The 16,179-nt window shown below is 35.4% G+C and overlaps 1 protein-coding gene across 2 annotated transcripts in view; it reads right to left on the bottom strand.

Moving 5' to 3' along the window:
* Nucleotides 1–16,179, bottom strand: part of KLHL2 (kelch like family member 2) — a 59,244-nt gene that overhangs the window by 2,067 nt on the left and 40,998 nt on the right. For both annotated transcript variants that reach the window (XM_074147138.1, XM_074147139.1), the window contains 8 exons: nucleotides 11,092–11,201; nucleotides 9,526–9,642; nucleotides 8,352–8,501; nucleotides 7,306–7,423; nucleotides 6,457–6,654; nucleotides 5,581–5,682; nucleotides 4,518–4,646; nucleotides 24–164 (listed from right to left, as the gene is read on the bottom strand). In XM_074147138.1, coding sequence (XP_074003239.1) covers nucleotides 24–164; nucleotides 4,518–4,646; nucleotides 5,581–5,682; nucleotides 6,457–6,654; nucleotides 7,306–7,423; nucleotides 8,352–8,501; nucleotides 9,526–9,642; nucleotides 11,092–11,201 — 1,065 coding nt within the window. The remainder of the gene's footprint in view (nucleotides 1–23; nucleotides 165–4,517; nucleotides 4,647–5,580; nucleotides 5,683–6,456; nucleotides 6,655–7,305; nucleotides 7,424–8,351; nucleotides 8,502–9,525; nucleotides 9,643–11,091; nucleotides 11,202–16,179) is intronic.

Below are 16,179 nucleotides of genomic sequence, written 5' to 3'. Positions count from 1 at the left end.
TTTAAAGCAATTGTTGCATATACCTGCATTCCTTCTGCACATGTTCATGTCTGCAACTTGCTTCCATGTACTGGCGACAGGATCAAACACTTCAACACTTTTTCTTACCAAAGGACCGTCATGACCACCTACCGCATACAATAAATTGTTTAACACACCAACACCTGTGAACATATGAAAATATTCAAAATTAACCAGAGAATGGTTTGACTGACACAAAGGAGAAACAGAAAACATGTCCACTAACAAAAATCCTTCCATGTTAGGAGCTATTTCAGAAAACATTGGGTCAGGATGCATTAAAGCAAAAAGACAGTAACTATAGCAAGACACTGATAAAATGTCTCGTGTGCCTATCTACCATATTGCAGCACACAAAGACCAGAGCTGTTCTGCAACAGAAGATTTAGAAAATTTTGGACGCAAAATGATGTGTGGGAAAATGAGGATTGTTGAAATTTAGGTCTAATTAGAAGTGACAGTAAATGAGACAGTGTGCTCAGCCAGCATAACAGAAATCTGACAAGATGATAAAGCATAAGTGAATTTTTAGAAAGAAAAAACTGCGGTACAGAGGAGAAAAGCTGAATGGATAGACATTATACAATAGGGATGTTTCCACTGAAGTGTTGGAATACCTTTTAAACATATATATGAAACAAAAGTAAACAAAGTGAGCACCTTCCTCCTCCAGGGTGTGAAGGAAAATACCAAGGTTCCTTGAACCAAGCATCAGTCATCAAATATCCAAAAGGATATTAAAGGATCTCCCCTTCTCTTTTGCTCCTAGGGTCTCCTTCACTTTACAACAAAAGTTTATCAATCTCTAAACTTGAGATGAAGGAATAAATAAAGCTAGTCTATATCTACTTGCTAATTAGGTTGCATCTATTGAAAATATGGTAATAGGGGAAACAGAAAGGAAAGTCTATTTATTTATTCCTCAACTTTATAAAGCACTATTAGAACCCAAACACAACAGGTTTCAGAGATGCAAGGGGGGTTTTACATTAAAACTTGTGAGTGATGGACCATACAGACAACTGAAAAAACAGTATGAAAGTACATTGGGAAATCTAAAGTGTCACGTTTAAGACTATGAAACGGAAAGCTGAGATACAGATTTGCAAATATAGTTCTTAAAGGGTTCCATGAAAAGGGCACAGCTTAAAATCTTGATTAAAGGGAAACAGAAAATATGAATGCAAAAAATCAGTTAAGTCCTTCAGAGAAAAAAACCACTGGGTTAAAAAAAGAACCCTGAAACCTTAACAGCCAGCTGAAGTATCTTTGAAAACACATCACTAATATTATATGTAAGAGCCATTCCTATATGGGGAGAGAAATTACTCCTGCTGAAATAACTAAATTTTCTTATTAAAAAGACAGATTTTAATAATTAAAGGAAGAGGGAAAAGAAACACGGAAGAGTTAATTGGTACTGTAAGTCTGAAAAATAGCATCTTAATAGGAGACTGCTTTATAAATCATGCTATCTAATGCTTTATCAGTGATATTGACTACTAATGTTTCCCCATATCCTTCCCAGTTAATTTAATTCCTCTTTTATTGCTATTATTTCTAGCTATCATGTCACAGTATAGTGTGACAGCTTTTCTTTCTCCCACTCTGATCACACTTTAGACAGGATTAGACAGGATAATGCAACATTCTTTTTTTGTACCATTAAACATTACAGAGCTAGAAGGAGGGCTAATTAGATTTTTAGTTTAAATATGTGTTGTGATATAAAGGCCCCGACCCGGGCTTTCTGTATAGTTACCAACCTTCCTATTCAGTGTGTAGAGTTTTCCCTCTGCCACATTGCCATTTTTAATTTGATAGCTCCTTATTTTTAATAATGTCCTCCATTCCTCTTTGGTGCTTCATTTTCCCTTAATCCCACACCCAGTTTCCAAGTCCTACCTTATTTCTTGTTCCTTCCGTCTGTATCCTCTTGTTGCCGTCTTCTGAGTTCTCCTTTCTTTGTTAATTTTCCTTTCCTGCCCATTTTTCAGGACCCTGTCTTATATCTGTCATCCCTCCCAAATGGCCTATATCTGGATCTGAAGTTCCTCATCCCAATATGTTGCTGGAAACAGATCTGTCCCTGTATTGATCAACTTAGAAGCAGTTGGTACTAAAGAAAAGTAACTGAGGGTTAACCTCTGAAGTTGCTTTTGAATGAAGCTGAAGCAGTAGGAATAGAAGAGATGGGCTTAAGTTCCTTGAGATGACTAGAAATCCAAAGGTTTAATATAGGAACAAAATTCTCTTCAGTTAGCACCCATAACATCACCAGGACTGATCGCCAGTTGAAACAGTTCTGGTGGTTTTGGCTATTTGGTCACTACAGCCAAGCTCAATCAACAGTCATGATTTTCACATTATCACCCACTCCTCCCACACACACAATATAATTTTCCATGTATTTAAACAGAGTGGCACAGAAGGATGTTGATTATTTTACTCAATTATATGAATCTGAAATAACTGACTACATTTATTTTTCCTCTCAGGTTTTTGGTTTTGTTGTTTTTTGGTTTGGTTTTTTTTTGTTTGGTTGGGTTTTTTTAATCAGAGGACAAGGTAAAAGGCAGCAGAGAGTTGAGTAAACAAACACGGTCCTGAACTCTGGCACAAGGGGAGGGAGGAGAGGGGCAGAAAGATCCCAGCAGTTAGTATATCTAAGGCACTACATTTCAGAGTCATAGAAGTAATTCAATATTAAAAAAAAAGTCTGAAAATATCTAGCGTATAAATAGTCTACAAGCACAACGTATTTTGCAAAACCAGATTATTAAAAAAAAAAAAACTGAGATAAAATGGGTGTGCAGGCAACTTGCAAAATTAAGCTTTGTCACAACCCACGAACACTATTTGTCTTTATAATGATACTTCTAATTTGCCCATTTTATACAAATATTTTCCTCAAAACTTGCCAATATTAGATAGGAGTATTTAACGGTATCCTTACTGCAACTCTGGCCAGTTTTTAATCCAGAATTTACTTCCAAGATGCACAGACTGAGTAACTAGAAGTTTCACAAAACAACTTTTTTGAGATACAGTGTACCATGTTTCCTTCATTAACATCATAATTTTAGTTTAGAAACAAAATCAAAACATTATTTTTAGCAATAAGAGACACATCAGCTTACTGATTTTGTAAGAATAGTTTGTGATACTTCCATTATAAATACCTTCGTTTTAGTAATTACTTTAATATTTTTATATATTTCTTTTGAAATAATTTGGACTTTAATTTAAACATCACTACACAGATTTTAAACTGTTCAGAGTTATTAAAGAATAATGGAAGGCAAGATGAAAAGTTGGGATAACTATTAATCATTTACTGTGCATACTAGAAGTCCATCCAGTTTTATTTGTAGCAACATCTCTTCCAATTATGAAGCACATTAATGCAATCACCAGTAGATATTTGAAGGGTGTTGCTAAAAAGCACCATTGAGTACTTGGCAAAAAAGTGACTTAAACAACTGAAAAAAATAAATGTAGAAAAGTAATAGCATGCAATTTGACTTGAAAAAGTCCATGGGAATGCATCTAGAGAAATAAAACAATTTCTGCAAGTTGGAGAAACCTGAAATACCAAAAGACAAATAGAGGACAGTGAACAGTAAATGAGATTTGAGTCCATAATATAAATAGATAATGAAAATGCTGAAGTCAATTTGGAGCTGTGGAAGCATCATTTCATTAAAGAAAAGCAGAATAGCACAGGCACTTTTGATGTCTTTAAAGAGAAATACACATACTCAGAATCACAAGAAGGAAAAAAAAAACTCCATGAAAAAATAAAGAAGAGATTTTTAAGATTATAAAGAAATAAATGGATATACCTTGGCTAAACGATAAGGAAGGATAACATGTAGTAGCCTATACATATCCAAAGGATGTAAACACCGGGTGATGAGAAGAATTACTGAAGATGAAACAAAGGGTATATAAGTGGAAGAAATAGGATGAAACCAGTAATACAAACTTAAGAATGAACAAGGACAAAATTTCCTGCAGTGAATCAGAATGCAGAACAAGTCCTCTAAAGAGGTGGAAATCTAGTCATGGTTCACATGTAAAGTCAACCTAAAATCACTACTAGAAAAATCAGCGCTACACTGGCAAAGAGACATCTTTGAAGAAATTACTTTTTTTTCATCCTAGCCATTTAGATTTTGATTCTTCTGTATTTAGGTGATACTAAATTGATTGCCACAATCCATGCATATTAGTCTGTATGTTAAAAACATCAGAAGTTATGGGAAGAAGAAGAATATGGAAAGTATGAAAAAGCAAGGAAAGATATTTACTATTAACAGACTGAGCCTTACTCTGTAGGACAGTTTTGTATTTATGATCTGCAATACATGAGCCATCTAAGACTAACACATTCTATTAGACTCAGACTTTGGCTTACCTTTTATACTTTTAGATACATTTTAAAACCACAAATTTGTCTCTTTTACAAGGATAGTTGATTCTTGTCCACTCACCTGCTCCACTACGTCTAGTGCTCATTTCTGCAACGTAGGTCCACTCGTTTGTATTAGCATCATAGCATTCTACTGAACTAAGGCACTGACGTGACGCCCCATCATAGCCACCAACAGCATACAGTTTACCTGGAAGGGTAACCAACAGAAACCTACAAATTTCTAATGCACACAGACTGTACTGGTACGCAAGCTGAGGGAAAGTCATCGTGCTCTGAATTAGCTGCTGGTCAGTACCTGCCGTCAATCAGTTACTGAGTTTCTATTTTTTAAATAGTTTAGCATAGTACACTACAGTTCTTGTCATTTTGAGGATTTAAAAGGCAGCCAGTATCTAAAAGAATGCAAGTCAAAAGATTTTTGAATTGCCCAGCCGAAATACAAAGATACTTTACCCTGTTTTTAATTAAAAATTGTTCAAAAGCAAGCTAACTCAAGTATGTCCAACATTGGAAGCTCGCAAATAGGCTTCCTAGAAATAAGAAAAATTCAGATGAAAATTATTTGTACAGTCTGCATTTTCAGATCAGAAACAACAGTGGTTCCTATGCAGTTAAAACACACACCTAAAACTGTTTTAAGACCCAGGAGCCAGCCCAAGTCTGCATTGTGCAAGTGACATCCAGGCTATTCATCACTGAGCTGACTTGAAAGTCAGCAGTTTGCCGGGCATTGTCCTTGAGATCATCCCCAGCAGCAACCAGCAGTCAGCCACAGATAACAGCTGACAATACTGCAGTGCTGTATCACTAAAGACCAATTTATAAGTAATTGGGCTCTCTAGCTTTGCTTACATGCGTAATCTAGAGCATGCATGCTTAGCGAGATTTTCCTCAAGTTGGCCTCAGGCACAGTTGAAACTCTGAAAAAAAAATTTAAAACAACTATGCTAAAAGCTGGTCAAACCCAAGTAGAATGATTATGTATTGTTCATACCATTTGAATTAGAAGGTTGAGCAAAAACATAAATCTGAAGTATGTTTTCAAAAGTGAGAAAAGGTAGTAGGGTAAATGATTGCATTCCCCCCTCGCCCAATCTTTTTAATATCATTTGTCAACTTACCTCCAACAACACCTACGCCAACGCTACTTCTTCTTGTGTTCATTGGAGCCACGTGAAACCACTCATTAGTCTTTAAGTTGTAAACTTCAACTGATGATAAACCTATGAAGACAATATAACATTATTTTCTCTATAAATCTTCATGCAATATACTGTCTACCTTCCAGAAAATTCAAATTATTTCTTTTTAAGGACTGTTAATTACTGTGCAAAAGGCACAACTGATGTCCTTTAGATAGCCAATTACAGGTAACCCATCCCGGTGTCTGAAAATGGGCAAATTAATGAAAGCTTTTATGGAATTTGAAAAATTATTCCCTGGATTATTTTTCTTCTTTTTTTTTTTCTCCTTTCTTTTTAATTGAACCGCAATGTTCCCTCCTATGTATGCTTCAGTAATAGTTACTAAGGAGAAGGATCATCTCCGCACAAATGGTTTAATGCATCTCTGAAAGAGAATGAAGAGTGTATATCCAAAGCACTCCCACAGGTCAGACTAAGCTGTTTTTAACCCTATTCACGCTACATGAAAATGCAGAGGTATATTTCCTATGCAAACAGGACAACAGAGACCAGGTAATTTTTCCGCTCATATCTTCCATGAGTTAAGGACTCGGACTCTGACTATAAAAGGAATACTAAAGGGAACTTGTTTCAAAGATTCACTAGTCATTAAGCCTAAACTCATAGGCAGGTGCAAACAGTCCACTGCTCAGGCAGAAGGATGTGACCACTAAAGCCCATTCCATACCACAAGATGCCAGGCTACCCTCATGCTTGGTTTCATCACAGCTGCCAGGAAAGAGACATTCAAATTTGATACAGTTACTTCAAGAGTATCCAAAGCTAATCAGCAATGTGTGAAGGGAAAAATACCTGTACTCCCATCAAATCCTCCCACAGCATAAAGAAGGCCATTTAATACAGCTGCTCCCAGAGTGCTTCTCCGATCTTGCATATTGGCAACACTTGTCCACTGGTCCTTCACCGGATCATAGGAATCTACTGTGCGAACTCTCAAAGAACCATTGAAACCACCAACCGCATAAACCATCCCTCCCATGTACACCATTCCTAGAGCAGAGAAACAGGAAAGAGAGATGAGCCGTTTTGTCTCTTTGTCAATTAATTTTATTCCGTACTTTCCTAAGTATGCAGATACTTGACACAGCTTACAGTGCTCACTACACTAATCAGGCTTTTGACAGTGTCCTCGAGCCACACTTCATCCAGATCAAGCACTAGAAGTTCTGACACTTTTTGTTACCAATAGCTCACATTTCTGAATATCATACTTGCTGAATTTCCTCTTGCTTAGATATCTCAGCTGCTTTAAGATCCCATTTTCACAGTTTTAGTATTGATTGGTCACTTCTTCACATTCTTCATCTCATTAAATAATAATACAGTATTTTAATAGTAAAATTACTCATTATCATAAGGCAGTAATATTTAAATTTATTTATCCTCTGTATCTACGAGAGGTAGTAAAGCAGCTTATTCTAGAGATTACAAACTGAAGCGCAAATTAAGATCAAGTTATCAAACTTGTATTGTTCTGCATTAGCAAGTAATTAGAATTTTAAGGATGATCACTGAAATCAAGGCTTAGCCCTTCTCAGATAAATAGCTTAAGTACTGTTCCAAAAAACATACAATGCTTTATACAGATGTCTAAATTCTTAAGCATTACCAACTACAACAAAAAAATTAGGCATCATTTACCCGCTCTACATCTTCTGGAAGGCAATTCAGCCACCTGATGCCAGCGTTCTTCTTTAAAATCATAGCATTCAACACTGCGAATTGCCTTTGGTGCCTGTCCTCCAACTACCATCATCAACTAAGAGAGATAATAATATTTATTAATTACTTACATATATGAGAGCAGCTGAAAGATAAAAAAAAGTGTTAAAAAATAAAACAAGATTCTGTACAAGAAATAATTAAAGGATGTCTCTCCTAAATAAGAAATTTGATTCTCGCAAACTAGGCAAAATTCATTTTTCAAAAAACATGCAATTTGTAACCTTTGTGTCCACAAGAAATATCTGAGATAGAAAAGCAGGAAACAGAGTCTAGGTAGAGCTCCCAAAGATGGGCAGATCCTGCTGTATTTTCACATCCTGCCCTGACCTCAGGTATGAGAATTCAACATCTAGGACATTCAATGGAACTGTTACTGTCCATCAGAGAAGAGCCTTATCTGGTTCCTTTGAGAGAAATGTGCTAAATGCAAATCTCCTATTCCATTATTGCAGTTGCCATAACAGTACTATGAGAAAACTTATTTACTTCATTGGAAAGAAGACAATATATGATGTTTACTCTGTTTTCTTCTTCTAAAATGAAAAAAAAAAAGTACTATATTTAGCTAAAAATTGAATAAATGCCCCAACTCAGAAGCATCAGTCTTTGTTAGGGATTTTTTGGTTGTTTTTTTTAAAGAAACAGGCTTATTTCCACTCTAACACCAGGCCTATACTTTTATATTTCTCAAATGCTGAGGAACTTACTAAAAAAGACTCCTCTTTTTTTGGTACGGGGAGGGCAGGAGGGGGGAAGACAGTGGAGGTGGGTAGATGGGAGGCTAAAATGTCTATATCATAAGTAGTATGGAGTATAAAGTTAAACATTTGTTATATTTTTGAGATAAATAATTCTGGTACGAAAATTTTTACTGGAATACCTGAAATGATAGTCCTGTTTTCATGAAAACTGTTAAAATGGAGTTTGAAGAAATCAGTTAGTTGGAAAAATAAGGGTCTTACTTTTGGAAGGCTAGCTGGTGTTCTCAATTTTGTTCGAGTGCTTTTCATCAATGCTCGTTGCTCAGTTGGCAGCAAGTGATACTTCATAGCTTCAATGAGGTAATCTTTACAAGCACTGCTGTTCTTAACCAGTATTTCTTCTTCAACTCTCTGTTTATTAATAGAAGTTTAACAAGGTCTGAGCATGTTAAGGAAGTAAATCACAAATAACAATCTGAAATGTAATAAAGCCTGTGTTATATCACAAAATGCAGGTTACTCTTGATTTGTTAGATTGTAGTTTAGACACGAATTTATGTGATTGCAATATGCAGTCACTGAAAAAAACCCCAATTAATTAATCTCTTAATTAGTAAGTAGAAGAAACAGTGTTAGGCAAGGTAAATCACTTCCTCACAATCAAGCACATTTCTTGACTTTTCAAATACAGGGAGTACAGAACACTTTAAGAAGAAAGTAGGGGAGAAGAATTTAACAGACTAGTAAACCACCCCACAAAAATAAGAAACCACAACAGCAAAACAAACATAAAAACCCACAAAAGCAAAACAACAAAAAGACCCAACAACAAAACAACCCACATGAGTGGAGGAAATTCATATCGCAAAACCAGAATTTTTAAAATAAACACCTACCAACCTGCTACTACACCTACTAACCAATGCAAATACCAAACTTATATTTTCAATTTTTAATATTTGACCCGACACCTAAATATTCAAAATGATCTTATAAAATTTGAAAGAATGTTCTATATCTGAACCAGGTAAAGAAATGTTTCCTCCATCAGCAAGTCCTAAACAACTTGAACAACAGATTAAATTCTGAAATTTAAAATTCACTTATGAAAAGAAGTGTTGTATCACATATCATATTAAAAAGGAAAGCTAACCAGATCTCAGCTAATTAAATCATTCAGATTACTAGTGTAGTATGACAAGTAGTCAGCCAAACAGACAAATTACTTATATATGATATCTTCTATGTGGCAATCCCTCATTTGATTCTCTCTGTGTGTGCGTGCATATGCACATGTAATGGTGGCTGTCTGTTTATTTTTACTATCAGTAACACACTACATTACAGTGTTTAAATTTAAAATTATCCATCTAGCATTAAAAAAAATTAACTGAAATGTTCACATACAGAAGAATTAGTATTCCTTTTTGCTTACCTGAACTAAATATTCACGGGAAAGCAAAGGCAGCCGAACGTGCTCCATCAGGCGTGCCATTAGCTCCTGCCTTACATCTTTGTCATGGTTTACCCACGCTATCACTGCTTCAAATACCTTCCAGGAAACAAACATATGCAAGTCCTTGACTTACAAATTCAGTAGTATGAAAATATCAGTGTGCCTCCAGAAACAGTTTTTGCTTATACTAAAATTCCTAGTGTGAGATGAGATGACAGCAGCTCCCATTATTTCCATATTTACCCACTACAAAATTCTGAACAAGCAATAGCCAGTCTCTTTTTATATCACTCTTCTGCTGGTGTTTCAAGGATAGCTGCACCACATTGACAAAATGCACGCAATAATTTCATTGATACTAAAAATCCAATAAAAATAGGTAAACAAACAACACGGCAGAAGGAATATTACAATCCTCATACTTTTCTTCCTTTCTTGGGAAATCGACCTGCCATATTGTCATCCAAGTGACTTATCATCACTGAGCCTTACTAAGAGAAGCGATCCCAAGCCTAGTTTCTCCTCTGTTGCACAGCAGCTCATCATACACTACAGCATTAAAACCTTAATTATACTCCACTGATACATGTGATGCTGCTTCTAAGTGACAGATCCGGACCTTCAGGGTATTATGGGAACGGCAACATGACTTGGCTAGTTGCGGTTTAAGCAGATCTTGGATTCAGATTTTCGAAAAGGTTTTAACACGAAACACTACGTAGCCATAAAAATCAGTATTCAAACATGTTTCTGAATACAATTTAGCCTAATTTGAAGAGGTGCTAGTACATCTATAATACTCCTTGGAAAAAAGAAAACCAAAATGTTTTAAATTGATCACAACTGGATTCAAAAGCTCAGAATGAATATATCTACAACCTGAAAACCATTAGAAGTTCAAAGAGCTCACTGAAGATCACAGAGTTTCAAAAATGGCTTTAAAAGAATGAGATCTAGCTAAAGGTGAGCCAACATGTATTTAAACTCAAGTTTGGTTATACCAAGCTATCTACCCATCTCCTCTGCAACCCACATTTGTTTGGTTAGGCTAAACAGCCCATCTACAGGGTTTTAATACCTTTGTGGGACTGCTGATGTTAAAGTTAATAGATGGCATATACTTGGTCTTCACAGAATCTTCATGGTTGGAAGGGACCTTTGAGATCATCAAACTACTATTTTTGAGTTATTTATCCCCTGGTAAACCAAACTCCTTTGTATGTGACTCACAGCATGTGTTCTGTTTGTTCTGCTCGAAGATGAGAAGGAATTTCCATTTAATTTAATTTCCATTTTTTTTCAAGGGCTATGTGATTTAATACAGCTTTAGGATTTTTAAGAGTTGAGGTTAATTTTCATCAACAGACTGACAATACTTTTGGGAAAAATCCTTAACACTTTTGGGAAAAGCCCTTTAAACATGAGCACAATACAAGCGTAATTTCATTGAGGAAACGAAGCACACATCCAAACAAGTATGCAAGAGCAGCAAGAGCTCTCTCATCCGAAATGATAAAAAGAATACTGAGATACAAATGGTCTTACCTTCTCTTCTGAGGCAATTGTGAGTTTGTCACTGGATATAAGACTGCACACCTGCTCTACACCAAGGTTGAGGTATTCTTCACTAAGTACGACATCAGAAAAGTGCTGTTCTGTATGGAGGAAAAGAAATACTCTAACATACAGTGTGAATTGTATCCCACAATAAGCATTAAAGCAGCAGAGGAAAAATAGAGGAAAATGATTCAATATGTATGCTCTTTCATCATATCTAGAAGCAATACCTTAGATTAAAACATTTTATATAGGTTAAAGCTTGGTCTTACAGACAGCTTTTATATTTAAATATTCTTTAAAATAACTGAAATATTAAAACACATATACTAAAAATAGCAATCATGGCAATTTGACATTTTCAGCATTGCTTCATCTCAGTACTTGTCCTTCACAATTACTTAAATCTCATTTTGCTATCTTTGTACACACAAACACATCAAAAAAATTTCCAGAAAAAGAATATGATCTGTATGGTGTTGTCAAAGCTGTTGTAAACCCACAGTTCAACATGAACAATGGCTGATTCATTAGAACTAACCAACAGTTTTGCTGTCTAATGTAGGTCAAATCAAACAAGTCTGGATCCTATTGCATCTGTCAGAGCTTCTCCAAGGTCATGAAAATAGTACATAGCACAATCTCAAAAACATGCAGAAGGTATGTAATTTTTCCTCAGCTTTTTCTTTTAATGCTTCAACTTAAACAAAACTGACAAAATTTGATGTTTTAGTTGTAGAACCAGACATTTTCTTTTAACATAGAGCATGTATCTTTATCAAGTTGTTGTTCAGTTATTCCATTGTCCTCTCCCTTCCTTAAAACTGTTTTTAAGCCATTCAGTTGCTTGAAAAGTAGCTCCACCTAGATAACTCTTGTTTTTACTCTCTTCAGCTATTCTTAACAGAAGTTAGAAGGCACAACTGTTACTTGGAATTTAAGAATTCACTCAAAATTAGAGTAAGTAGAAAAGGTCATCAAACATATTCAAATTAAAGAACCTTTTAAAGCCTTTTCTATCACTCCCCTAGTGCTACCATAGTTAAGACTCCACGCTTGACAAACTGGCTTGAACTGTTAAAAAAAGTTAAAGAATAGTGAATGCTTCCAGATCAAGTAGTCCAAATTTTTCAGGTCAACTTTCAGGGTACAACAGCTTTTTCTCACTGTGCTAAAGACTGGAGAGCATAACATGATAAATCTAACACAGTATAATTCTTATCCTGTATCTAGTGCAGCATCCTGTTCCCTGAAACAGGAAGCACAAATTACTTCAGACAAAAGTCCAAGAATATGACATGAAAAGTATGATAATAAAACCTACTCCCATAAAGGTCTCACTATAACCATGAAAGATTAGAGATTGGTAACCAGAAAAATGGTATTTTACTTTAACCACATTTTACTAAACAATGAGTTTAGTGAGATACAGTCCAGTCCCCTTGAATCCTGCTAAATTCTTGACTTTGATACCTTCCTACAGTAATAATACTACAGCCTCATTGAACAAAAAGCCCCAAATCTATATTTACCACCCAGTTTATCATTAGTTTTCAGTTAATATCCCCATAATCTAATGCTGAATGCAATGATAGGGAAAGCCACAATCTCTACTCAAAATCATTCATTATTCTATAGTCCTTTCTAGCCTTCATCTCTATTTTAAGTAGACAGTCCTTGCCCTTCTACCAGCCTTTTCATTCAGTCCCTCATCCTACCAGCCTTTACATTCATGCAATCATCATCACTACAAGCCCCTCCAGTTCTGCAGCATTCTCTTATGATGGATGCGTAGCATTTTCTGCCATATTTCAGGCAATAGGAGAGAAAGGATGAGGAGAAATAATATTGATTTTTATAACACCACCATTACTTTTCCACTCCTTACAAATCCTGTTTGCTTTTCAGACTACAAATATGCAGTTTCTTGAGCTGAAGTAGAATTTTCTGAGGTACACTTATTGAAATAAGTATCTGATCAATTTTACTATTTGCATATGGCAAAGAGAATTTGAGAAAGGTAATCTGCATAAATTAGTTTTATGATAAATGCCAGATTTCAAGTGACAGTGCCACAAAACAGCATGCCTGACTACTCAGAAGTTAAGAAGTAGAAAGAAAGGGGAAGCAACACTCAATCTCAAACAAATCTGAGGTTCAGAAGCCTTGTTTATCTTCCCTTGAGAAACCTGATCCAATAGTGGATCACATGCAACAGAATACACTTCATAAACTGGAAATACCCAGTTTATTTTACAGACTCACATACAAAAGCCTTCTATTTTAAAAAGTTGATTTAGATTTATGACATGCTCTAAATAGGAAGAGATCCAGTCCCTAACCAAGAGCGAAAGATGAGAATTTTCAAAGTAATACAAGGAATGCAAGGCTGTCACATGCTAGGAAGAGAACTGTAGCAAGAAAATCTGACAAAAAAAATAGACTTGAACAAAAACTAAGACTGTTGTACTGGATGTTACCCTATGTGCTTAAAGCATAAAATAAGGCATGGGGCCAAGCAAAGGAAGAAGAGTGGAAAAAAAGGAAAAGTTAAAACAAACTATTCGGTCAATAGCTACAGGCTCAGGTTCTCAAGGAACACCTGGAAATAAATTCTCAGCTGAATGAATTACAGAAAAAAGAGAACTAGGAGAGTATATTGCTGTATAAATTCTACTTATCAAAAAAAGAGGTAAGGTGAAATCACTTGTCTCTTAAGAACCAGATCTCTTGTTGTCAAGGAGACCATTTTAACTGATTGATAGATAATCTTTTGGCAGAAGCCAATTGAAATTACAGCTAAATGGATTATTCAAAATAATTAGAAACTGAAAAAGAACAAGGAAATGCAAAACTACCAATTAAGTTTGTCAACGGCAATTTAACTAAAGCTGTTCAAGTGATGAAGACAGAAGGCATTATTTTATTATATATAAAAATAATGCTTATAAAATTCAAACTTTTTACTTATTTTTAACAAGGAGGATATCAGCATCTTTCAAATAATATGATTCAGTACTAAGAGTTCCAAAAATCCCACTTAGATCCTCTTTTTCCAATAATTATGAGAGAAATCCTGTGCAGATTTCAGATGTAGCTTTCCTTCCCATGTAATTGAAAAATAACAAGTTAGTGTCAATATATTTATGGCCAGTATTTGGGCAGTGTGTATTTTTTTGCCTTCTGAGTTCTGATTTGTACTATCCCGTATTATTGCTCATATCCTGAAAGCTTTGATAATCTGAAAATACTAACATCAAACATCATGCAGCTTATGACATGATTAAATATTTCATGCATCTGTCCTGTGCAGAATCTCAAATTAGCTTGGTTTTTATCTGTTGCATTAGGTAACAATACTTCTTCGTGAACATCTCCTAGATAAGCAGACAGATAGAACTATCTGGCTGGAAGTTTTCATGAGAGAATAAAATACTTATTTTTTTCTTTCCAAATCCGAATTTTCCACGCAGTGTGCAACTTTGACAAATTTGTATTGGAATCCTGCCTCACTTCTTGCCACTTTACCCAGACGTTGAAGCCAGCTGGCTCCAGAGTCAGGCAGCCTGGAAACAAGCTGGCTTAGGAGCTGCAAAGGCTTGGCTCCCAAATTCCCACTTCCTAAGCAAGTAGAATCCTACTTCTTTATTATCAAAACTAAAATCTGCCTTTTAAAAAAAAATCCCTTCCATTTTAGGACATTTCTAAAATATCTGTTCCAATTGCATATGAAAAACAGATTTTCACATTTTTGCAACCGAAAGAGACAGTTTCTATCTGAATAGCTAAAGATCTGTCCTTGTCTGCCCTGTACCAGTAGGATGGGACTTCAGCTTCAGGGACAAACTAAAAGGACATAAAGGAAGTTCTTAACAATGTGAAAGGAGCTAGTAACAAAATCTTTGGAAGTACAATAAACGATGCCAGTGTGGAGAGCACAGGAAGATAATAGGAGCTGTAAATGTCCCACTTTTTGGTATTTTTCATTATGTGTCTGGAGATGTGTATTATACATACACACAGCAGCAGTAAGCACATGACCTACCTCGTCTATTCAGAAGGCACATAGTCTTGCTGGCCGTAAAGATATCGACACTAACTTTATATTTTTCAATTACATAGGAAGGAAAGCTACATCTGAAATCTGCACAGGACATTTTATGCTATAAATATTTGTGGATTAATTCACAAACACAATTTCACTTATTTATATACCAACAATAGACCATCTCCGGCTTAATTGCCTTTACTAAATGGAATAAACAAATATAGAAGCAAAGGTCTGCTGAAGTTCCTTCAGGTTAAAAACCTGTCAGAGAATCATGGTGGACAAAAATAAAAGCATGTAACCAATCTTCTCCTTTTTGTTTTATGACAGTGGCTGTTGTCAGTGCCTGTCCCTGTGTATGACAATGTTGAAGACTGCCTAAATTTCTGGTCCATCATTAATAGGCTTCAGTCATTTTCTAACATTTTTCTGAGGTGTTCCAGCAGCTGATGACACTTAATATCCATTTCCAGAAATCTTTTTAATATTTTGTACGCTTTCAGAGATCTTCTCCAAATATCTTCCCAAAGCGACATTAACACGTATGAAAAACATGGCCAGAGCTTATCAGAGCCAGAGGCTGCAGCTGGAAAAAAGAAAAACCCCTTATATTCCCTAGATCTTTTCATGACCGTAATCCAATGTATATTAGTGTGTGAAACAAAATATCACAAATATATCAAGTCTCATAAGTGTCTTTTGTCTGGCTTAGGCCAACTATCTCTATTCCACAAAATAGATATTTTTTATAAACTAAATGGAGTACTTGCATCTTTCTGATGTGATAATGCTATAAAACCAGCTGGAACTTTCCAGAAATATAGCTTCTTTCTGAACTGATAACCTCTTGGTTTAGAGCAATGCAAAACACAGAATCTTGGAAAGATCCAAGCCTTATGTTCACTTAAAAGGACAATGACAGTTTCTCAAGAAGACGAAACAGAAATATTTAGCAAGAATTAGTTTTTTTAAGTATTGCTTCAATTCACAATGTCACATTGTGGTATTTTTTTTGCTTGGAACAAAAG

Source organism: Numenius arquata, chromosome 5 (assembly GCF_964106895.1).
Source record: "Numenius arquata chromosome 5, bNumArq3.hap1.1, whole genome shotgun sequence".
In the NCBI taxonomy this organism is placed as follows: Eukaryota; Metazoa; Chordata; class Aves; order Charadriiformes; family Scolopacidae; genus Numenius; species Numenius arquata.
Note: the sequence above shows the minus strand (reverse complement) of the source record. Positions and strands in the feature narration are given on the sequence as shown.